This window comes from Mus caroli, chromosome 1 (genome assembly GCF_900094665.2).
Source record: "Mus caroli chromosome 1, CAROLI_EIJ_v1.1, whole genome shotgun sequence".
Taxonomy (NCBI): Eukaryota; Metazoa; Chordata; class Mammalia; order Rodentia; family Muridae; genus Mus; species Mus caroli.
Window position 1 is genome coordinate 154,205,934 of NC_034570.1, and position 24,990 is coordinate 154,230,923.

The window sequence follows — 24,990 nt, forward strand, 5'->3', positions numbered from 1 at the left end:
ATGATGTAATAAAATAGTTGCAAATAATCTGATCCTGCGTCCTAGAAACAAACGCAGATGGGAGCTGGGAAATCTCTACTGATGAAGTTCTCCAGTTGATTTGGAGGCAGCTGGACTATGAAGGTATTTGGGAGATAAAGTAAACTACCAACTAGACCACTGGCTTCCAGATGTGCAGATGAACATAAGCAGCCTGTGTGGATTGCTTCCTTTGACTGAAGGACCTGACCTGAGTATCACTGGAAGTCCATTGGCTCTATGATTATACGGACCAGACCAGAAAAGGAAGTCCCTTGCTGGCAACCTCCAAACAAATCTTATTCTTATTTCTTTCAAAAACACATCCGAACTTTAACATGACCTATTAAGACAGCTTGATCTGGTTATGGTCCCCTGGTACCAGTACTGCTTTGGGTTTTGATTTTGTTGTTAGTTTTCTCTCATGCCTGTTACTAACAATACACAGAGCTGCTGGTGACAATGTTCACCATCAATTTTTCTCTTGGCTAAATTAAGGACACATAAAGAATTCAGGAACTTTTTCAGGGTAAGACAAATCAGAAGACATGTTTAGGTAGAATGGTTAATGATTTGATTCAGCAAGAGAAAGAGGACTGGTTGGTTTAATATCAACCTCTAAGACTCAACAGAGTTAACCATCATCTGTTGGTATCCATTAGGCAATTGTCTTTACACAATAAGCTCTAAAAACTCCTAACAAGGAAGATTGGTGAATGCCAGTCATAAAATGTAGAAGTGAAGGGATAAAGGAATTTAAGTTGCTGGTATAAAAGAAATCCTTTGAATCCGTCTCAAAAAAAAAAAAAGGTATTGCTAATTTATTACAAAACTTATGAAGGGTGAAATGGAGTTTTGTCATACTCTGTAACAGTTTTATTGTTGTTGTTGTTGTTGTTAAATTTTATAGTTTTTATTATTTTATATTATTATTAGTTTCATCATATTCTGTAACAATTTTCTGTTACTCTAGAGCTATGACTTAAAAAATATGTTTTCTGTGCTGTTATCATAGCTATGCAGTAGATCTTCTTAGTTTAATTGAATTTCAGGGTCAAGACATATTACTGTGCTTTAACATAAAGGTGCTGAAGTGTTTTGAAGACAAAATAGTCATATTTAAACATTATGCTAATGAAAACTGAATTTCATTTTTTCCTTTTGAAAGATTTTAGATTATTTTATTTAAACCAATGTCTTTTGTGAACCCAGCTACATCAGTCTGTACTGTATGCATCATTTCATTTGCCTGTTTCTTTTGATGTTTCTCTCTCAAGGTACATCCATTTCATTCAAGGAATGAGGACCAGATGCAAAGAAGCAGGCACTGTTGAAAGCCAGTGGCTAAAATTAGATCATTGACAACATTTACTTATATGGTCGGAGTGAAACTTGAGTGTGTAACATTTTCTCCTGAAAGGAGACACTTCCACATCATGGTAATGCAAGCATTAGTTATCAAATTACATCCATATTACATCATTGGTAGTAAAACTGACCCAAAATAGAAAGAGAAACCATATACCTTTTCTGCCAAAAAACGAGCTAAAGACAAAATTAATAGACTTGTATTCATGGGGTTATTTAACCAGTCCCTTCTTAGTTAGGTCAAGATGTTTGTTCAAGAGACACTGTAACAGCAAAGAGGAAGAAAGTGTAACATAGCTGATAGAGGAACAGAAAGAGAGGTCTAGACTTTCCACTCTTGTTCTGTGATAGATTGTAAACACAAATCCTCAGTGACTAACGCAGACTCTTATTTATAAGCATCATTTCTTTCTCAGGTCTTCATATACACACTTGTGCAGTGAAGGTGTGTGTAAACAAGCACCTTATTAAAGCACCATCCTGTTGTTTGACTCCTTCTCTCAGAAAAATCCACAGCATTTGTGAACGTCTCCTTACAGGGAGTATGCATCTAAACGTGCACACATCACAGTGTGTGCATTATGGTAGCAAGAGCTCGTACATACTACATCATCAATCATTCTAGACATGCATTGTATCCCTTCTTTCCATATCTGTCTCCATCACACAGGGTGCCTGGGAGATACACCCAATTCTGAAGCACCATCGTTCAGTCTGGTGGCTCATCCCCACTGCTGATCAAGAGAGCTTGTCACTGTGCAGTGCAAACATCCACACCGGAACACACTGCTCTGGGAAACCTTCTTGTTTCTCCTGGCCCAGAACCACCAGTCCACTCTTCCTAATAAGGCTTCGAAGGATGTCCATGTCCCGAGTCACACTGCTGTCAGACAGGTCAAAGATACAGCCCTCCCGGGCCACATTGTCCTTCAGTATGATAACACCATTTTCTTTCAGGCCATCTCGACACCGGGAAAGAAATGCAAGAAGGTCCTTATCAGTCAGGTACCCTGCAAGTAGGGTCAGATTGGTAGAGAAACGGAGCAGGAGGGCAGTGAGTTGGAAGGAAAACAAGGGTAAGAATCAAAACAGTCCTCTGTATACTCATACAAATTGCTTAATAGCTTGAATTGTTTTAGTTGCAAGAGACTTTGAAAACATTAGGGGTTTTATTCTTTTGTATTTTTATCATGCTACCTGGACTGTGTACCTAATAGGCACTAGACACTACTGCCCTCCCCCCAGAGCTATTTCATGTCCTTACACAACACAATTGGGTTTGTGGTGTGTGTGTGTGGGGGGGGGAGTGGGAAAGAGAGAGAAAGAGAGAGAAAGAGAGAGAGAGAATATAATTCGTTGCTGTTTCATTTCCTAAGGATTTAAGTCTCAGAACATTTAGTTCTACCAATAAATAATGAGGATTAACCATTTATGGGTCCAATGTTTTCAAGTATTTACATTTCTGCAAAGATGTAGGCTGTTCCTAAGCTCCAGCTCCATCCCTAGGGGTAAGAATTGCCAAGTTTGTGCAGCAATGTTAAGAGAACTTCGGGGGCCCAGAGTTGTTGGGAGTTCACATGACAGCCAGAGCTAGCAAAAAGTGTTGTAAGTCCCAAGTGTCACCTTTCCTAAGGAGGAAATGGGGAAGGGCGGAAGCTATGCGGTGCAACACTGACCTGAGACCCACTGAATCCAGATGACGTCATATCTCCCTAAGTGGGGCGTGAACTCCTGCAGGCTGTAGCAGTGGTAACTTTCAACTTTGTCCTCGTTAACCTGCAAGTAGCTCTGGGCTTCAAGGAGGAAAGATTCCATCATGTCCACCAATTCAACACTGCTGAAAACAGGCAACAAGACGTGCTTGCTGACCCTTCCTATTCCAGAACCGCAGTCCAAGGCGCAGCCAGTTCCCGCTCTCCCTGGCCCCTGCAGAAAAATACCTTGTGGGCCACTTCAAGGACAGAGACTCACCTCGAGTCTCGGTATTACAATTATTTCTTTAAAATAAGTTTATTTGGCTCAATTTTAGACTATAAAATGTTTCATTTATGTGTATGACTCAACGTATTTGTTGTACACGTGTTTATAGATAAGTATCTATTACTGCATCAATAGAGAGAACATTTCATTATTCCCCTCCCCCCCAACCCCAAATATTTATAGTTCTGCTTGGTTTTGCCAAATTTATCTCTTTAACAAGAATCACAAACTATTATCTTGGCTTCCAATTCAAGGTAAGTTTCTCCAAGAAGTGAGCCATGAAGAACTCTGAAGAATAGCTTTTATGAGCATTGCAGCTAAATGGATGTAAACAATAGGTTATTACTTTGGAAAAATGCAGAGGTGGGGTAGAGCCCATCAATGACTTCTGATGAGTTTCATGATTGCTCTAGACATGCACTTCATGAAAACATTCAAATTCCTGCTGGGGTGATTGGAATTACAGTTTTTCTAACCTGGATTTTGAGACTCAGAATCATTTAGTCCTTTTCTTTGGGTGGTAAAGTTTGAGACCCCAGTTGAGGAATAGCCATTGTCCCTCTGTCTGTCTCACCAGGATTGTACTGTAAATAAAGTTCTGCCAACACACAACACAGACATCTGGATAAAGGATAATCCTTTCAGTCTGTGTCTCCTTTAATGCTGAAAGGTTTTTTTATTATTATTTTTGTACAGGAAACGATATGTTTACTGGAAAAAACTTTGAGTAAGGCTATGCATTAAATTAACTAGGAAAGGGATTTGGGAGGTGGTGGATAACGGAGAAGTTAGCTAATATAAATGTTCTCAAAATTGCTTCTATACAATTAAAGTAAAGCTTTGGATTTATGAAGAAAAACTCAGCTGGTCTAAATTATTCATCATGATTAGGATGGCTGCTGAATAGGTTTGCACTAGAAATTACAGTAATGGGATACTTGGAGCTAACAATCAAGATCTTACAGAGAAAGCCTACTCTTGATTTCTCAGGAACTAAGGATGAGAAATAGAGTTGGCTACAGATCAAAGGCAAATATGAGCAGAAGGAAACATTAAATATATATATATATATATATATATATATATATATATATATATATGCCTTCCAGTACATCTAAGGGGCTTCCCTTATGCTAGAGAGGCACAATGACAAGGGCAAAGGGGGCAATTATAATGTCTTCTCAAATGGAGCAAGGGCTGCAATAAATGAGTATTTATCTGTCACATGCTCTTTATAGCCATAATAATTACAACAGTCAGAAGAAGCCTCTGTAAGATGATGCTGATGATGATTCCCCTTTTGGAGATGAGAAAAATGCCAGTCTCTAGTAATACGTAGCTAATGGCAAGAACCAGTGTGCGTGTGGGAACCGTCTGAACCAAACCCAGACTGCAGTAGGAAGATCGCCTACAGTGCTAAGGCTGGCTCCTTTGTTAGGAGCCCTTAATGTGATACAGTTGAAGGGACTCAAAGCCTTCATTCAGACTCAGCAGGAAAGGAATCTATGGCTGATCTTGATCAGCAGTTTCCACCTTGAGTCTAAGAAGCGAAGCAGTAGGACACCACCATGTGCTTCCCATCTCTGAGTTCACTTGGGCTCCTCTCTTGTTCAAGTATATATAACATAAATATGACTGATTTAAAGTCTTGTGAAAGTCATAATCTTTTATATAAAATCACAAAAGGAGAAAATATGGAGTGGTTATTATAAAGTTATCAGCAATGACTTTAATAGAAACTGGTGGGTTCAATAGGAGGTTCTCATTAAAACTGTTTCCTGGCATTGCTTGGTTCTGAGTAGCTCTATTGGTCATGCTGATCTCATTTGTGGAACAAGTGGCTTTAGAAGTGGAATCACAGACCTAAAGAACCCAAATAACAAGAAGGGTCCAAGGAAGGCTGTTTGAATCATTCTCCAAAGGGGAAATAAAATAGGTATCAGAAATGGGCGGAGGGAGAGAACTGGGTGGGAGAGGAGATGGGGAGAGGAGCAGGGCCAGGAGATCAGGTGTGGGGAGAGCAGGGGAGAGAGACAATGAAAATCGGAGCGGGGTGCATCTCCAGGACATGCCAGAGACATTGGACAGGGGCGCAGGGGCAGGGAGGATATGGGGCTGACTCTAGCTAAAACTACTAGTAATAGGGGATATGGATCCTGAAGTGGCCACTTCCTGTAGCCAGTCAGGACTCCCAGTGGAGGGATAAGGACAGCAACCCACCCACAAAACCTTCAACTGAAAAATGTGACCTGGCTACAAGATGTTCAGGAACAAAGAGCAGAGACAGAGGGAATGGCCAACCAATGACTGTCCCAAATTGAGACCCATTCCATGGACAAGACCCAATCCCTGACACTATTAATGATATTCTTTGATGCTTGAAGACAGGAACCTAGAATAACTGTCCTCTGAGAGGTTCTACCCAACTGCTAACCAAAACAGATGTAGATACCCACAACCAAACACTAAATGGAGCTTGGAGAATCTTGTGAAAGAGTTGGAGGAAGTATTGAAGGACCCCAAGAGGACAAGGACTCCACAGGAAGACCAACAGAGTCAACTAACCTGGATCCTTGGGGGTCTCCCTGAGATTGAAGCACCAACTCAAGACCGAGCATGGACTGGACCCAGGCTCCCTGCATATAAACAGCACATGTGCAGCTTGATCTTCATGAGGTTCCCCAACAACTGGAGCAAGAGCTGTCCCTGAGTTTGTTGCCTGCCTGTATATCCTGTTCCCCTAACTGTGTCGACTTGTCTGGCCTCAGTGAGAGAGGATGCACCTAGTCGTCCAGTTACTGTTACTTTTACTCAGAGAAGTGGAGGGAGGAACTGGGGGAGAAGCTGCCAGAGGAAAGGAGGTCTGATATTGGTACATAAAAATGAATAAATTAACTAATTAGTTACCAAAGAGAGAGAAGTAAACCCATGGAAAAAGAGAGCTAAGAGATCTCAAGATTGAAGTTGCGGAACACGTTTTTGTTCAATAAACAGATAATATGAAGCTAGTTCATGAAGAGGCCCTGCTCTCGGCCTCCCTGTGATTCTTCAAGGAAGCCCTTAGAGGATGTGGGCAAAAGCTTAGGCTTTTAACTGAATGATATTTAGTCCCACTGCCTTTTATACAAATAAACTGAGCTGAAATGTTCAAACTAGAACTTCCCAGAATGGCGATTCTCAGCCTTACTTAATGCTGTGACCCTTTAATATCATGTTGTAGTGGCCCCAAACATAAAATTATTTTGTTACTTCATAACTGTAATTTTTCTACTGTTATGAATCATAATAATCATATCTAATAATATCATAATCTAATAATCATATCCAAATATACAGGATATTTGATTATGTTACCTCCCAAGGGGTCACGACTCACAGGTTGAGAATCAGAGCCCTAAAGGATTTTTTTTCTCCACCCTCTTCAATTCTGTCTCCTCAATTCAGGCACTTGATGTTTGGTTACAGCTATCCTTGAAACTTTTACTAAACAGACACAAATGCTCCTTTCACCCAGGTGCAGCCTCTCTGACCACTGCCTTGTTGCTCTATTCTGTTTTGTCCTGGGTGGTTGGCACTGCCTCCCCTGACTTGGCAGTGCTATTCTCTTTCTGTCTGTCACTCACAGGCAGCACCTCTGAGAAGGGATATTTAAAGACTGATCTCTGAATCTGCTCTCACCTCTGCAGCGCGATGACTGCAGAAGCTGTGAGTGGACTGAAATCGGATGCCCTGAACAAATGTGAGTACAGTCTCACACCGTGTGTGATTTCAAAACAAGGTGACTTTTATTTCCACTTTCATTCATTGTTAAGTTCCTATCTATGGGTTCGTATAAGATAATTTAAAAAGCATTTTTCCTTCTGCTGATTTTGTTTTTAACATGCCTAATTGTTTTATTTTGCACAGCATTATCTTAAGACCAGTCAGTGAATCTGAAAACTAAAATGCGTGTGATTCACAGTGCTGTATAAAAGTCATGCCCTACAAACCAAATCTCATCATTCTTCTCATCAAATCTCTAGCAACTATCCAAGAAGACAAACACGCCAAATGCCCAACCCGTCTCATGTAGTACCACTTTATCCTACTAGTTATCAGGGATGCTGCCTTCATCCTGGTGCCATTTGTGGATTGTCTAAAGCAAATCCATTTGCAACCAGACGAAACAGCTTTTCCCACTGTCCCTTGTCACTTGGTGTTGAAAGGAAAGCAAAGCTTTAGATTAAACAGTCTGCCTTTTCCCAGTTGACACACAAATAAATCGTGTCACATACTCATATCCCCTAACTCCCTGTTTCTTGACCTAGATACTAATTTAGCAGATCTTTAAGGTCAAAGTACTAAAATAGCATTCCTTTAAGCAGACTATTTGGTCTTAGTTCAAGGTCACAGCTTTACAATGAGCCTTGTCTACTAAGAAGGGCTCTTGTATTTGAAAGGAGCAGCCTGCCTCTTTTCCAACATAAATATGCAAGCATGCAATGTTTCCTTTCCCAGGTCCAGAGGCATGATTATGGGCTCTGTCTGACCAGACTACCCATGGTCAGCTTGGCAGTCCTCATGGAGTGACAAGGCAGCTGGATTACAAGCTAGGCTTCTGAAGTATCTTGGATCAAAGTTGGCCTCACCATGAGGCAAGCAGGAGGGACTGCTTAGGGCAGAAGAGAGGAGGGTTGAAGTCTATAGTCTGTGATCAAAAATCAGGGATTTTTTTTTTCTTCTTCATGAAACAAATGGGGCGAAAATACATTGTGATTGAGAGCAAGGAATTTGGTGTAAGACCAACCTGGCTGGACTGATACTAACTGTGTGCAATCTTAAGGATTTCTTCCATCCCTTTAAGCCTCAGTTTCCACAACTAGAGAAGAGGACCTGATACCAGTCCTTACCTTTGCATTATAAAGAGTAAACTGATGGTGTTCCTGAAAGGCTTGGCCAACTCACCTACTTAGAATAAGGCTGTCATGAAGTCAGTCATTGGCTCTAGTTTAGAACTATTGCAGATTCTTCTGACATGAAAATATCCATGATGCCATAAATTCTCCACTTTTCAGATTTCTGTGGCTGTAACTTACATCACATAGACAATGGGTCTGGTAGACATCTCATCCTGACCACAGATCTCTACTCCCAGATTCGCAACTCAGATACAAGGTGCAGCAGGGAGGCTTAGAGGGAATAGAACCTCCCTTCAACACCACGGGTAGTCTTCAGGCTATCCTTCTGAGAAAGCTGACAGCATGACTCTAAAGCTAAGCATTGCTAGTACTTCCTTCACCAAAGTAAAACATCACCCACATTTTAGTCAAAGGACGTTGTGTTGAATTACAACAAATTTTGCTTGCAATTAGGAGTTTCCTCTTCAGTGAGACCACCAGCAGCTCTATTGTGTGGATTAAGACAACTTGAAAGCAAATTAAGTCATATGATGTGTGATGAATTCACGATAAGACATCATGGTATTATTAGTAATAGACACATTAGATTTCTTTTATGCTCATCTTGTTCATGAACTGAAGTGCCTAACAACTCTAGTCTTCTTTGACCTTCATTTTACTCCACCAGACAGATTCTGTTGTTATTCTCTAGCCATGGATGAGAAAACTAAAGCTAAATATATGTAAGTAACATGCCCAGGGGTGTTTATACATTAGGTAGGAGAATCATGATACTCTTATAAAGCTTAGGACTTTGGTTCTTACATTCTACCATCTTGTCTTTATACGACTTGGAAATTTCTTCTATAAAACGGAAGAGGTCCAGTCAAATCCTGAATAATAAAATAATCACATATTTTCAGGTAACAAGCTGAACTGTGTATTAAAAAAAATCATAAAAGGATTCTCTCATCCTTGGTTTTGCAACTGAATATAAGCATGTATTCATTTCCTAGTATATTTGATATGTATTTTAGAGACTTTATAAATCATTCTGAAATTCCCTGAAGCACGCATGAATTCTCAGCAGTCTGCTGTCAGCTGTTTGCCTCTGAGCTGCTGAAGAAGATGTTTCTGTAATCCTCATACAGTAATGTCTGCACTTCTAGCTCACCTTCCCCCAAGCACACAAGATTAGCTGCTACTACAGCGGTACAGTGCCAAGTGCATAAGCCCAGGGTTTGCTGAACTCCATCTCTCTAAACATCTTAAAACAGGCTTTCCGGCTGACCACTCAGCTGGGTTACATGGCTTTAACAACACAGGATCATGTGAGCTTAGACTTTACCAGGTCTTGGCCCTTTATTCCAGCATCAGTCAGAAAACTCACCCCGCCGGGCGTGGTGGTGCACGCCTTTAATCCCAGCACTCGGGAGGCAGAGGCAGGCGGATTTCTGAGTTCGAGGCCAGCCTGGTCTACAAAGTGAGTTCCAGGACAGCCAGAGCTACACAGAGAAACCCTGTCTCGAAAAAAAAAAAAAAAAAGAAAGAAAACTCACCCCAACAAATTTCCTAAGAAAGTCACGAGAGGCTTGGATATCTGGGTTGGATAGTTCAATAAAATTTCCCATCATGCCTTCTTCTGTGGCTGGTACTTCTTGGTAGAAAAGTTTGGCTCTGGCATAGAACTGCATCTCACCATCAATGACTTGGCTTGTTAAAGCATACAATTTTACTGCGAAGAAAATATTGTCAAAGGTTATTAAAATGTATATGGTATAACAGGCTTGTTTTTTTAACAATGTAATGAATTTCTTAAAACTTCATGAACTTATGTTGTAGAAGTAAAGGCATAGATTTGATTTGATTTGATTTGATTTGATTTGATTTGATTTGATTTGATTTGATTTGATTTTTAGACAAGGTCTCCCTGTGCAGGTCTGGCTGCCCTGAAACTTGCTATATAGACCAGGCTTGGCTCAAACTCACATAGATCTGCCTGCCTCTGCCTCTGTTGGAATTAAAGATCTGTACTGCCATGCCCAGCATGGATAATGGTGTTAAATCAGAAATGTCTGCATTTGAGTTCTAGCCTAGAGATTGGCATGCAACAGAACATGGAGAAAACTATTTAAACCCTATGATCTTCAGGAACCATATCTATAAATCACTTTGACTTTAAATTTTCACAATTGAATAGCTAGTTCAATAAGCATGACTTACCATCTTATCAAAATAGTCTTACAGTATTTTGTACAATGGAAAAATAACTTCACCACATGGTGCTAAGTGTGATCTCGTAGTTCTGAGTGCTTTATGGAAATTTTCTCATTCATTCTTCCTGCTTAGCCCTGTGTTTCACTTCTTCAAAAGCAGTACATATACAAGTATGTCTCTATTCAAATACAGTACTTATGTATGATATTCTCAAAACATTCTTAAGGTCAAATTTTTTAAAATGCCCTAATCCATAAGGCCCCCAAACAAAACACTTAGAAAGTTTAGAATGTCTAAAGCTCTACAGCTATAGGAAGAAAACTATCAAACAGAAGGAAAATTCTAGAGCTGAAAGAAATCATAAGATCTAACCAGTGCTGGGAAGGATGGACTTTCTTTAAATGCAAATTTACAGCTACATTTAAATATGAAAACAGAAATAATAAGAAAAGGGCTGTAATGTCATTTGGAAAGAAAAAATAATTGACCTTTAAATTGAGTTGCCATATTTAGAAAATAAAAATACAGGACTCAAAATTATTTGAATTTTAGCTAAACAATAATGTATTAGTATTAGTATGCAGAAATATTGCCTCTACCAGGGACACACCTATAAATAAAAGCTCCTTTTGGTTGTGTCAGAGTCAGTTTAACTGGGATCTTTTACAAAACAAAGAGCTGAAATTAAGCAAATAAAACGCATTTCATCAGGAAGACTTGAATGCACTTTAGTGGCATTTGTGTTCTGAGGAACATTTGTTTTGAAGCAGAATTTAACGTTCGGTGAACTGTGAGAGTATTTACTTCCTACGAATTCATTTTTCAGAAGTTTCTTGAAGCTGTATTCCAACCCAGCAAATGATAAAATCAAGAGGTGCATACAGAAAGATGATGTCATTAACACAGGAATCCAATGAAAAGAAATCCGAGAGTGACAACTGCTTATCAGATCAGGCATAAAACTGTCCGTACTGCAAGAGAAATTAGAGGCTGGAGTTCGGCCAATAGAAAATGTAAGCCAAGAATCTAGGACACATTGGTAAAATTCCACAAAAAAAAATGTTTTAGCTCATAGTCATCAGAAATAAAATATGGTTGAAAGCTCTAGGTACAATATACAATGGCTCAAACATGCTATTATTATGAGATGAAGCAAAGCAAAATATGACATAATTTTTTAAGTAGAGGGAGTCAGAGGAAGAGTAACATTTAGCCTTGCCTGGGAACATTGGCTTTTCTTTAGACGACTGCAAAGACTGTACCAGTAGAGCAGGGCCTTACTTGATTCTAAAGTCAACAGTTACATACTCCCAAGTTTTCATTCTAAAAGTTCAAAACTGCAGTAGATAGCGTATGCACAGGACTGTGCTCTCATTGTAGAGTTAGGTTCAGACTTTCCAACTTGAAGGCACTGGAACTAATGTTTGGGTCACCACGGACAGAGCATGGATTTTCTGAAAGTTATAAGGAGTCAGTTTCTAAAGACTAGATAATTTTCTGGAGACCAACCGTATTATGTATGGTCTCCTCAATGTATATTAACTATTACACATGAATGTTCATTTTAAAATACAAATCTTTTAAAGCATTGGTACACAACTGACTACTGAATGAGATAATATAAAATTGAAAGTACACAGGCTCCAAAGCAATAGGAACTGCTGACCTAGCACCTAGCTTTTCCCTCACTTCCCTAGGTAAAGTCTTATATGAAATGCTAATAAACTCAACAGAGATATAAAATTCAAGCATCACCACTCCAACATTATGAGCATTCCAAATTCTTCTGGAGTCCTCAAAACATCAAGCTAGAATATCACAATTCAGAAGGTCTTCTCGGGAATGAATGCTGTTGTAAGCTTATGGATGGGCCAGGGCCCAATCTCTCTCTCTCTCTCTCTCTCTCTCTCTCTCTCTCTCTCTCTCTCTCTCTCTCTCTTGGAGACATTGTGCTACAGAATCCATGTATGGAGATCAGAGGATAGCCCTCAGGAGTCAGCTCTCTCATCCCAACACCTGGGTCCCGTCAAACTCGGGTCATTGGGTTTGGCAACTACTACCTTTACTCACCGACCTAACCGTCTCGCTGACCCCACTCAATGTTTCTGATCCATGTAAAACAGCAAATTCGCCATAGTCGTCATCAAATGCTTAAGTCACCGAGGAGTTGGTAGGGTATATTAAGTGCCTTAATCTAGAAATGGGCATGGTTCATTACATCAGCAACATTTTGGTTTCAAGTCAACGCAGAGCTCAGCAGGTTTCGGCTTCACCAGGTGGGCTTTTATGGTTCGAGGCTTGAGGTCTCATTTTCACCTAACTGACAGATGCGTTTCTCTAAGAAAGATATATGAGGTGTCATGGCCAATCCCAGGTTCTGCTTCTAATGACTCCTGAGGCATTCATGTTGGCCTAAGTCGTGTCTTTTTACTGTGAAAATTCATGTAGTGGTATTTTGTCACAAAATTGCAATGCCTCTGTAAATTTTGAGAATAGTTTTCTATAGAGACTACGTCAAAAAATGGCATCTATTTCTTTACCCATATTATTAATTGGTAAATATAAATACAGGCAAGAAATATACCCCATTGACAATGTAAGATAAATGTTACATTTACTTTCTATAGAAGAAAATAGTGAGATTGGATCCCAGTTCTGTGTGAATACAATACCCATTGCTTTGTTATCTTACATTTTGACCTGAAACTGCACCAGGTAAGAAAAAAGGGGATATTTTTCCTTCATTTCTTTAAAGAGGCAAATGCCCTTTTAGCATTTGCACTACAAAAATAACAAGGATTTTAAATTTTTGTTTTGTTTTGTTTTGTTTTGTTTTTTTGTTTTTTTGTTTTTTTGAGACAGGGTTTCTCTGTGTAGCCCTGGCTGTCCTGGCACTCACTTTGTAGACCAGGCTGGCCTCGAACTCAGAAATCCGCCTGCCTCTGCCTCCCGAGTGCTGGGACTAAAGGCGTGCGCCACCACGCCCGGCGGATTTTAAATTTTTAAATATGCTATTTAATTAATTCTTTAAGAATTTCATACATCATATTTTGATGATCTTAATTGTGCAATGAATCATGTATTAATGCCATTCACATGACTAAAATTAATTATACTAAAGAGCTGTATGCTGAATTCATAATTCTAAGTGTTTTCATGAAAATGTTTTTAGTAAGTCTCTCTTTTAATCATGTCAGTGAATAGGCAGCCACTGCCCTTAAGCTTCCTCAAAGTTATTCTTCTAGCAGGAATTCCTGATAGAAGGGAAGTGATGCACACTGAGTACTTCCTATGTGCTGGGAATTATCCTGGGTAGTTTCACACTGTTTCTTTTAATCCTGTAAGATTGACTCTTAATATTTTAGAAGACTAGAATGAGTGATCACTCAGGGGAGTACTGAAAGGATGAGGCTTAGTAGAACTGTTTCACTTAGCAAAAGACGTATTGCAGCAAGTCAAGACAAGTTTGAACTTGTCTGCCCACTTGAACAAAGTTTTTGTGTTAAGCAAAGTTGTGGTCCTTCTGCAAGATCACCCAGAACCATTTCTGAATAACGATGTCCAGGAGGTCCAGACTCCAAATAAAACAACTGACATTTGCTCTCTTTCATGTATGGAAAAAAAATGTGGTTGTGCTAGAACATTACTGATAGTTAATTTATGTGAACATCTCCAATTGGGCTATGTACAGGTCCCTTGAAGAACTTATAACAAACTAAAGACTTACACTAACATCTTTTCTTACACCAATTCCTGTTTGTAAATGGCCATCTTTAGAAAACTTTTCAACCCAAATCTCCAAATGAACTGCAAGCTGATGTCACTGAGTTATGTGAACCTACTCAGTGGCTCACCATCTGGATCCCCACAGAAAGTCAGTTTTCTTCATAGGCAATGCTTTCTATTGTTCTCAAACTGAAAAATATATGTGGAAAATTTCACCTCACTGCCCACTTTGGTTGAGCATCCATTCACTTAGGATAGCTAACAGCTCAAAAGGGGGCTGAGATACTTATGCCTGGGCTTTAATCCTGCCCTACCACATACCACCCCACATACCGTCTGCCTCCTGTGCCTAGTTCTACAAATAAAAGTTATGGAAGCTAAGAATACACTAAATAGGATGCTGTAACGATGAACTGAGGTTTCTAAAAACGTAAAATGCTAAGAGTAGAATGCTTCTCTGCCCTTTTCCGGAAGTCTCTTAAGGTAAACAGCATTGCTTCACCTTCCATTGAACACTTCAGTTCTTTATGTCTCATACATCACTGAAGCTAGGCAGGGATGCTGGAGGGAAGGCTTCCATGACAGATCTTATGACATAGTGAACTGGAGCAAGACTGGCTGCCTTAGACAGCCGATTGGAGGGTAGGGGAAAGGGAAGAAGGAATCAAAAGACTGGTTAACCACAGTTCTTTCCATAATTATCCCTAAACAACAAACCCTCTGTGCAGACCCTACAGGAAGGGTCCCCTCACTTTTTTTTTATAAAAAGGTTCTATTTTCGTTTTTATGAACTCTTAAAGTCATTAAGGACAAGGGACGCCAAACACTAAAAACACTGCTGTGGGCCCAGGAGGCAGCATCTCAGTTGCCTGTTTTATTTCCAACCTAAAAGGCATAATATCCGCTACAGCCTGAAAACTTGCACATATTAAGTTTATCGTCTTTGGTAATTCCTGCTCAAAAAAAAAAAAAAGTTAAGTGGTGACATTAAAGAGGTCTGGCACAGGGGAAGCAAGAAAATCTAACACCCACTGAAAACTGATGGCTTTTGCATGTATACTGCATGTGATTCTCCTAGATCCCCTGTTACCTTTTTGAAGAAAATGATGCTCAGAGGCATTTAACTTGCAAAAAGATCACTTCTCTAGCTTGACTAGTCTAAGACCATAACACTTATTCAGTTGTAATTCTCTGACTGCCTCATGCCCAGAATATGACTGGCTTGATCAGAAAGAAGTGTCTGATGGAACCATCTCTAAACAGCAATGGATTTTCTGAACAGAAGCACTTAATGATTATATATACATGAACATCACGCATAATCTTATATTTCTGGGCAATAGATTATAAACAAATGAAATGCATATCATTTGGGGCTAATGTATTTAAAGCTACCAGACCAGCTACATCTTTATTCACATCTTTTCTCCTTTGCCTTGGTGAAGAGTGTTATCTGGCTGATGGAGACTGGAGCATCCTGGATCCCTATATTCCTATAAGATGTGTCAAAAATGATATCAAGAGTAAAAACATGGGTGTAACCAATGATATCTGTCTATTTGTTACTGCAGCAGAGCCTAACCCATACCAGCTAATACCAGTAACCTCTGTTACTGTTGTCACAGACGTATTGTAGATACAACCACCTTACTAATTCTCAGAGAAAACTAATACCCACGCTGAATTACCAGAATAGAGACAATGAGTGTTCATTTATGGAGAATTGAGTAATGATAAATCTGACTTTGGCCTGGAGTAAACTGATTTTATTCCAGTTGCACTCATTAAAGGAACTTTCCCAGCCTCTCAGAAGTCACTGTTGAGGCAAGAACAGAGATTGAAAAGTGGACCCAAACTCTAAGCCTAAGCAGAAATGCTATAAATTTCCCTACATTTTATTTTGGGCTTCCTTGGACTATTTTGTCTGAAATATCAGTTTTTGCAAATTCACACAATCATGAAGGAGGAAAAATGGACAAAAATAAAACCTCTGTAAAAATCAAAATAAGCCTGGCATGGTGGCGCACGCCTTTAATCCCAGCACTTGGGAGGCAGAGGCAGGCGGATTTCTGAGTTCGAGGCCAGCCTGGTCTACAAAGTGAGTTCCAGGACAGCCAAGACTACACAGAGAAACCCTGTCTCAAAAAAAAAAACAAAAAAAAAAAAATAATAATAATAATCAAAATAATTACATTAGATTAGATACATTTTAATTACATTAGAAAAGATAGCCAGGCAGTGGGTCCCAACACTAGGGAGTCAAAGGCAGGCAGAGCTCTGTGAATTCTCAGCCAGTCTGGTCTACAGAGAGAGTTCCAGGGCAGCCAGGGCTACATAGAGAAACCCTGTCTCAAAGAAACAAAAACAAGACAAAATATTTAATACCAAATGTAATTGGTAGACTACTTCAAACTAATTCTCATCCAATTTTGAGCCGAGATTGTCTTATTCTTATCTGATTTACCGCTGCATTTAGAAATAAGTTCCTTTTCTGTCTGGTAACCATTTTAAAGTCTGTCTGTCATTTGTCCACTAGTGAATCTTTTCTCAGCTATTACAATTCATAGCTTTCTCCAGTCTAAATGACACAGTGTTGCCAAAGACTCTTATTGAACTGTCCCCCATAGACTGTCCCCAGAAGTATGTGATTTGCCCGTATCTGGAGGTACCAGGGCAATAACTTTCCAAATGATCAGCCCAGTTGTTTTTGTTTTTTATTTCCCCCTTAGGATGACGGTGATACATTTATCATAATGGAAGATATCTTCAGCTTGCTTGGGTGTCACTCTCTCTAAACAGATAACACAGCTCTGAATTTTCTTTCTTTCACTTAGAAAATAAAATTGTAGGGAAGATATAGGGAAATGAGGGAAAGAGGAGTGATATTTACACGTAGTGTAGCTGGACATATTTTCATATGAAAGCTGTGTAAATATAAGATGAGCATACCTACAGGACTAGAATTTAAAACCTCTCAGAAGTAATTTTATAAACTAAGACTTTGATGGCTGCTAACATCCAGACTCTTGAATGTAACACTAAGAACGAGGTAGTTCTTTCCACAGCAGGAAACTGGGACCAAAGCAAGTACACAATGGGGCTTTCAGCCAACCTTAAGCAAACAGACCAAGACTGAGAAACAGCATTCTTGTTTTCACTGGGAGAAAATATAAATCAAAGAGGCAGGAAGAGGGTACTTCACAGTTTAATCATAAGTTGTTTCCTCTTTAGTGCTGGTTAGAGGGTCCTGAAGTTTGAACCTTCACACAGGTTGAAAAAGCATTCTACAAGCATACCTGATAAGCTCTCTTGTCCCATTTCCCTGAAACTGAAGGGAAAACCAAAAATGAAGGCAGACTACTATCCCTTGATATCAAAAATACAAACTACAATCAGCTTTCTTCAGTTCTCTGATGATACTTGTGACATAGAGCAGAACAGACTGCGCGCGCACACACACACACACACACACACACACCTTCACCACCATACTTACACATTCATGCATGCATATTTTGATCCCTCATCACATAATATCTGTTTTCAATTTTTGCTTAACACAACATGAATAGTCTCAACTCTGAGTTACCTAACTTTCCAACTTGAGCAAAACACAACATTGACAACTCAAGAATTGAGTTTCTCTAAACCTTGTAGTCCCTCAACTTCCCCCTAGAGCAGCAAGTCACTATGCCTAAGGGGCCATGAAAACCCTGAAATAGAGTTCAGCCTTGCCAGGTGGCACTCCATCTTCCCCTCTCCATAAAAGAATGTCACTGAAGCATTTCACCCACTGACACTGGTCTGGGTCCTCCTTAGCTGAAAAGCCCCCTGCCCTATGTCTCTCCAAGCCTTCCCACAACTTCACACAACTCATCAAGTTCCTTCTTGTCCCTCCTCTACCAGCTCTAACTCACTTACCCAAGGGAATTTTTTCCAGCAGGTAGAGGTAGCTCTGAAAGAAGTCATTGCGAATGGCTTTGTGTAGGATAAAGGACATGCTATGACGACAGAGTTCGTCGTCGGTCTTCTGCCAACGGGATCTAAAGGCAAAATGGGCTCCCAGGTGGGCCATGGTGAAGGGGGATAGTAATTATTCCTGCAGAGAAAGGACGCTTGTCTGGCTGCTCCTTTGAATTAGTCTTCTCTTCCTCAAAGAACTTGAGCCTGTCATTTTAAACCAGTCCCAGGTCCCATCTATATCAGGACAGGCTGTCATGGGTTGTAGGGGGAGGGGTAGCAGACATGGGGAGGTCAGGCTCTTGGCACATCCACCCCACCGTCTGATTGCTTGCGCGACACCACTCCAAGCCAGCAGGTGCTAAAAGTAAAGATGGAAACAGACTGCATGAGATCCTGCTTCATCCGGGTAAAAGCACGCTTCCCTCCCTCCTGGGCTGCTTCAAACAGGCTCAAGTGCTGCCTGCTAACACCCTGAATACTTGCTTTAATTTGATTCTGAAATTGGAACAGCCTAATTTCCATTTCAAAGAGTTGTGAATATTTTGCAGGAGGTCCTGTTCCCTGATTTCCATTGCTCCTGGAACACTGAATCCTCAAATTACAAGGGCCCTTCAAAGCCGTCCTAGCCACTCACATTCCTTTCATCGGGACACTTTTTTTTCCCCTCAAATCATTTTATGGAGGTGGATATGTGTTTCCAGTGTTTAAGGATCTTCCAGAGGAGCAATTATTTGAAAGCCTGTTTTTGAAATTATATACCCTCCTCTATCAGCAAGCTCCTCCACTTAACTTGTTCTGAGCAACGCCTATTCATTCAAGTCTGTTTATTCCTGTCTACTATGAATATGATTTTCCTTTTAAGTTCCCTTGTGTTTTATGTACTATCCTTCGTCTCTCCAACTCATTTCTCTGCTTTTTCCATGATGTTCCATGTTCTAGAGGCCAAACTGTTTTGACTATATCAGAGACCCCATTACCTCTGATTCAGCCAATAGATTGTGCTGTAGGAGACAGTAATAATAAAGTCTAGATGCTCATAGATTCCCCTGGCACCAACACTCCCTGGAGACACCACAAGACCATTGTATGCTTTAACAAAAACATGTCTTCTCATGCATAATGCACACATGTGTGCACGCACACACACACACACACACACACACACACTATCTATCTATCTTTCTATCTATCTATCTTCTTTATTGTTCATTGTTTATAGTACATAACACTATTGTCCCTATACATGTGCTCCCACTGACCCTATATACAATAGAAACATTACAGTAGACAGCTTCTTGAGATGACTTCTGACTTAGTTTGTGGTGCCATAACATTACATAGTGTAGGTGGCTTAAACAATAAACATTTATTTCTCATAGTTCTAGAGGCAGGGAAATACAAGATCAAGGTGCCAGCACATGCTGTACCTACTGAAAATTCTGTTCTTGACTGTTTTCTTCCTGTCGCATGCTCACATGTGAGGGAGCAGAGCTTGCAGTCAAGCCTTTATTCACATCTTAACAGGGCACTATCCTCACTTGGAAAGATCCCACGTTCCCTGCTGATTACTGTCTCAGTCTGTCATCTCCAAACTGCTTGACCTTAAGCATTGGGATTTTAGCCTAAGTGTTTCAAGGGGACACAAACACATCACCTGTAATTCCACCCCCACTTTCCTCCACTTATTATTCCTGCCTTCCTGTCATCTTCTTTCCTTGATGATAGGCTGACCTGGATGGCTTACCATCACCCATGTAATGTGAAACGGAGCCATAGTCTCCAGAAGTGTGCTTTGTATCCTAATCATCTTCTTTCACCTTCCAATCTTCCTATATCCCCTTTCCTACCGTCAGGACAGAAGGCAAAACCGTTAAGTTTGGTTTCAGTGTTTCCATCCCTGGCTTCAGGACCTGCTGGGAACCCAGTTTGTTACCAATTTTCCTTTCCCACAGTTTGCCATTCATGAACAGGTACTTCTCTCAGGCCTGGGCCTATTGAGAGATGGCATTCCATATTTTCCATAAAGGTCCAGCCATGCTGTCTGTCATCGTTCATGCCAGCTAGGATTTCCTGGCCTGGCAAATGAAATCCTGTCTACATAATCTCAAATAATTTTTCGCCATTAAATTTTCATAAGGATGTGCGCATGTCTAACTTTTTGGTGTTGCAACAATATATTGACTTTTACAAAGTTCACATTTGAGAATTGTACAATAGAGCTACAAAAAAATCAAAAATATCTCATAAGATTTTAAAGCAGATTTACAATTTTGTGTTGGTCCAAATTCATAGCTATCCTCAGCTACATGTGGACTACATGATGGACATGCTTGACTTGTGTGTGCTTATACATGTGTGCATATAGATATAGGTATGTGCATATGCAAGTACAGACAGATCCAGAAAGGGGTGTCAAAGTCCCTGGAGCTAGACTTACAGTTTTGAGCTACCTGATTTGGGTGCTGGAGTCTGAAGTCAAGTCTTCTTCACATACATGTTCATAACTGCTAGACCATTTTTCTAGCCCCAAGAAAGTATATTTACTGGGATCAAACAGATATGACTGAGTTGAAAATTCTCCCCTGACATACATATAAGGTAACCTTGGCAAATTAATTTCTTAGTGTCTCTGAGCCTTCCTCTTTTGTAATACAAAGACAACGATAATGCTATGTTATATATGATGCAGGTACTAAATAAGTACTCGATCTAAAACATGAGAGTGCTTAGCACACATATTCAATAACTGCTAGCCATTGTCATTACAATCATTGGTAGAAAGCCAGTAATGAGTTGCAGGTCTCCAAAGCACACTGTCTATCTGACTATACTTAGGTTATAGTCAAGAAATTCACCACATACATACTGAAGGGGTGCATTACAGTCAGTGTGGTTAAAAACTGGAGAGAAATATAAATGAAGTGAACTATGGGAGTTTGTTCATGTGTTCTTTAAATTGTCCAGTGTTGCGGCCCGACCAGCGGGAAATCGGGTTCCCTCCCCCTTCCTTTATAACTGGATGTCGAAACTAGTAAAATTGGGCTTTGAACAGGATGATCTTGCCTTGGCCTCATTTCTTCTCCCTCCCCGTCTAGCTTCCTCTCTTTTCAGCTCCAGCTGCCATCCTCAGTTGAACCGTTCACGTTGCGGACTGTTGGTCGGGCTGCAACAGTTCAGTTGTTGGAAAACTCAGGAGAAAATTAAGGCCATCTTAGAGAGTCTGCTACTAGAATGTGTGCACTGGTGTGGATGTGAACACACACACACATTGCATGTGTGGAGTTTTGTAATTCAATTGTAGAGGTTTTTTTGTTTTGTTTGTTTGTTTGTGTTTGTTTGTTTGTTTTGAGACAGGGTTTCTCTGTATAGCCCTGGCTGTCCTGGAACTCACTTTGTAGACCAGGCTGGCCTCGAACTCAGAAATCTGCCTGCCTCTGCCTCCCAAGTGCGGGGATTAAAGGTGTGAGCAACCACGCCCGACTTTTTTTTTAAGATCTACTTATTTATTTCATGTATGTGGGTACACTTTCATTGTCTTTAGACACACCAGAAGACAGCATCTGATGCCCACACCAGATGGTTGTGAGTCACCATGTGGTTGCTGGGAATTGAACTCAGGACCTCTGGAAGATCAGTCAGTGCTCCTGACCGCTGAGCCATCTCTCCAGTCCAATTGTGGGTATGAACTTTGCCTATGACAAGTTGTATCACAATGGATTGTGCTCATTGGGCCAGTAAGCACACATACTCTTTTCCTCTGTCAACTGTGTTTGTCAGTATCCAGCAGGATGCTGACACTTAGCCTTAGTAAGATGCTAGTCTTCGGAGAGAACTAACTGACTCCAGGTACTCATATTGGTTCTTTAACAGTTGATCTTGGCAAGATTTTTCAGTGTTTACAGAGACAATTATTCACTATGAATTATATGCTTTTATATCTGGACAAGGATTATTAAATGTTCTTATATCTTTATATTATAGACCTATAATTTCTAAATAGGGTGAAAGAGTAATTCACGGCTTCGTCCACTTAGTTTGCTTCTATGGGTCACATTAGATTTTTGTGAGACTTTCTCCTAGTCTCCAGCTAAAATTGAATTTGCTCCCTTACAGTGATTGTTTTTCTCTTACGGTTGAAACACTCTATTTGTTGCTGCCCCACACCATCCTTGGCTACATTCCCACCAATGAATAAGGTTATATAATATGTATACACCTCAAGTCTACCACAGCCATCTAATTTCCAGGCAGAGAAGGAAAATGACTTTGGGAAAGAGGAGACCAAGTGAAACACCAACATTTAATAAGAAAAACCCCTCATTTTGGAATTCTCTTTCTCCTTGACCCTCATCTTTTCTACTTATAATTTTTTTGAATGTATAAATAGTGAAGACCAAGAAAGAAGGTATATAGTTAGGAGACTTATACCAAGAAATTTGCCTTGAGAGCTCCTACTCTGTGGCAGGAAAAATAGATGAAGTTTCTGTTGGATTCTTTTCTCAAAAGAACAAAACAAGATTTCTCTTTTATTATTAATTGTTTTATTTATTTACATTGAAAATGGTGCCCCCTCCGACCCGGTCCAGGTTCCCCCTGCAAGAGTTCTTCACCCCCTACCCCTCCCCCTTTGCCTCTGAGAGGGTGTACTCTGTTTTCAGCAGTTGGGTAAGATAGTGAGATTTGTGTTTTGAAGGCTTTTGTTGGGGATATTTTGCCACTGGGATTGCTTGTAAAGACGCTCTCTTACAGTGCTTTACTGTTACACTGGAATGGCAGCTTCCACTCCTGGAAAGGCTGTGGCATTCAAGATAAAAACACCAACAGAGATTAGGGGGAAAAAAAGGATGATAACGTAGAAAAGTTGTGGTTCAGAGAGGAAGACTTTCCTTCTTTGAATCCAGAAGCCGGCAAACAGAATCAGCCATGCAGACGTATTGGGACCCCTTCTGGAGTATGGGAAAATCCACCTAGTAGCCAAGCAACCCTCAAAGAGAATCCTGCTTCTGCCTTTTCTGCTACATTCAGCAATTCAGGATCCCACCACGCAAATTGGAGGGAAAAATGTCAACTATGGTCCTGAGTGGCTGTAAGAACTTGGTGCCTAAGCCTGCGCCACCTCCCTCTAAACCCAACACATGGAAAGCTTACAGACTGGAACGCAAATCCAGCTCCCTTTTCTCTAGCTGGGAGTCTGCCAGTTTCTGTTACTAAACTAGCTGCCAGTGCAGATCTAAACTCTCCCAAAGAGTACTAACCCTCTGGTTGAGCTCAGTTTCTTCTCTCCTGACCAAATAGACCAGATCGGCTGAACCAAGAACAGGAAGAGTGAGGTCCTGAAGACTCTGAAGGATGAACAAAATGGAGACTGCTTAGAAAGTAGAGCCTGTGACAATCTGTGAGGCAGAGCCGGGCAGTGGGAGGCGAGAGCAGCCACACACCTGAACCGAAGGAAAACGGAGAACAAGGTTGTCTTCGGAACGGTCTTTCTCTGCCCAGGGTAGAAGAACAGGAGGTCCTGCCCGACTCTCTGGAAGCAGAGCACAGGTTATTAAAGGCAGTGGGAAGGCAGGAATATCCTCAAAATGATGAGAGCTGCCTTCCGCTCACAGAGGATGAACTCAAGGCGTTCCATGTTGAAAACAGAGCAGTTCTAAAGAAATGGGTTGGAAAGAATAGAATAGCCATTCTTGCAAAGCCATGCTTCTAGAGTGTTCTCCCCTCGGAGAAGCACTTACACTGCCGAGTGTAAGGACTTGGACACGGAAACAGCAGTGAGCCGTCAGATGACGACACCTGGAAGGAGAGCTATAAATGCTCACACTTGATCTGCTCCACTGAGCTCAGCCTTGTGGTTGGAGAATGTAAAGTGTTCTTTTCCTATCTTATGTTGTTGAACCTCATAAATATGAAAATTCATATTTTCCATCCACCCTGAATATCAAGGCTTCAAAAATCAGATTTCCTATATCCAACTATATCTGAAAAATTTACAGCTATATCCAAACAAAAAAGGGGTAAAAACCAAAAAACAAAACAACTACACATGCTTGATTAAGTTACCTGAACAGCCAAAAAGTATATGAGATTTTTTAATAAAGAATCTTTTAATCTAAATAAAGATTTTTTTTTACTAAATAAAGGCAGACCAGCCACTTGGCCTCTCTAGGTACTCTCAAGTAAAAAACTGTCTGGATCTGTAAATGGCTCAGGGATCTTAAGTGACTGACTCAAGCCCAGTGACTGGCAACTTGCCCTTGCCTTCTGTATATAATAGTCTCTACTGCTAACCATATATCTGGGTGAATCGTAAAACCATGGCGTTACATGAACTACAATTTGCAAAGATATGATATTTGTTAGTTGTTAAGCATACAAACTTAAAACATCTAAAAGTACAATGATTTATCGATTGTAATGAATTACTTATTTAATTAAATTACTTAATTTATTTACTGCCAAGGTGAGGGTTGGCCCCCTTCCTCATATAAGCTAGATCCATGACTAACACACACCTCTCAACCCAAGCACGTTGGCATTAACAGGAAAACAAACACGTGATAAACTACTCTGCCAGGAACAGAACGCTGAGCACTTATGTAGTCCTGGCAATGCTTAAGCCTGCAGCTAAGCACCATAGATTATTCTCTTTATTTGTCTCTTACACAAAGGCAGCTGTTTTCATTAAATAGTCATGCAAATAAAGGCAGATAGACACAAAACTTAGTCCTCATACCTGCTGGAGCGGTGACTTCTGAGTAAAACACTCTGAAACAAGGTCAGGAGAAGGGGTAGAGGTTCCCACCGCCCATTCAACCAGAGCAGAGCCGCCTATCAGAGATAG

General features: G+C 40.4%; 1 protein-coding gene and 1 pseudogene across 1 annotated transcript; one reads left to right on the forward strand and one right to left on the reverse strand.

Moving 5' to 3' along the window:
• Positions 1 to 1,363: 1,363 nt before the first annotated feature.
• On the reverse strand, positions 1,364 to 18,468 carry Mettl11b (methyltransferase like 11B). The gene is made up of 4 exons (XM_021175022.2): positions 18,108 to 18,468; positions 9,803 to 9,978; positions 3,063 to 3,312; positions 1,364 to 2,396 (listed from the first exon to the last, which is right to left on the reverse strand). The coding sequence occupies exons 1-4, from the start codon at positions 18,259 to 18,261 to the stop codon at positions 2,125 to 2,127; spliced, it is 852 nt and encodes a 283-aa protein (XP_021030681.1). The 5' UTR covers positions 18,262 to 18,468; the 3' UTR covers positions 1,364 to 2,124.
• Positions 18,469 to 18,519: 51 nt separating this feature from the next.
• LOC110296342 lies at positions 18,520 to 24,084 on the forward strand (annotated as a pseudogene).
• The last annotated feature ends 906 nt before the right edge of the window (positions 24,085 to 24,990 follow it).

Coding starts and splice junctions, on each gene's coding strand:
- Mettl11b (XM_021175022.2), bottom strand. CDS start 18,261: ATGGCCCACCTGGGAGCCCATTTTGCCTTTAGATCCCGTTGGCAGAAG. Junction 9,979..18,107: donor GCTGGAAAAAATTCCCTTGG/GTAAGTGAGTTA, acceptor TTTTCTTCGCAG/TAAAATTGTATGCTTTAACA. Junction 2,397..3,062: donor CTGGATTCAGTGGGTCTCAG/GTCAGTGTTGCA, acceptor CCCTACTTGCAG/GGTACCTGACTGATAAGGAC.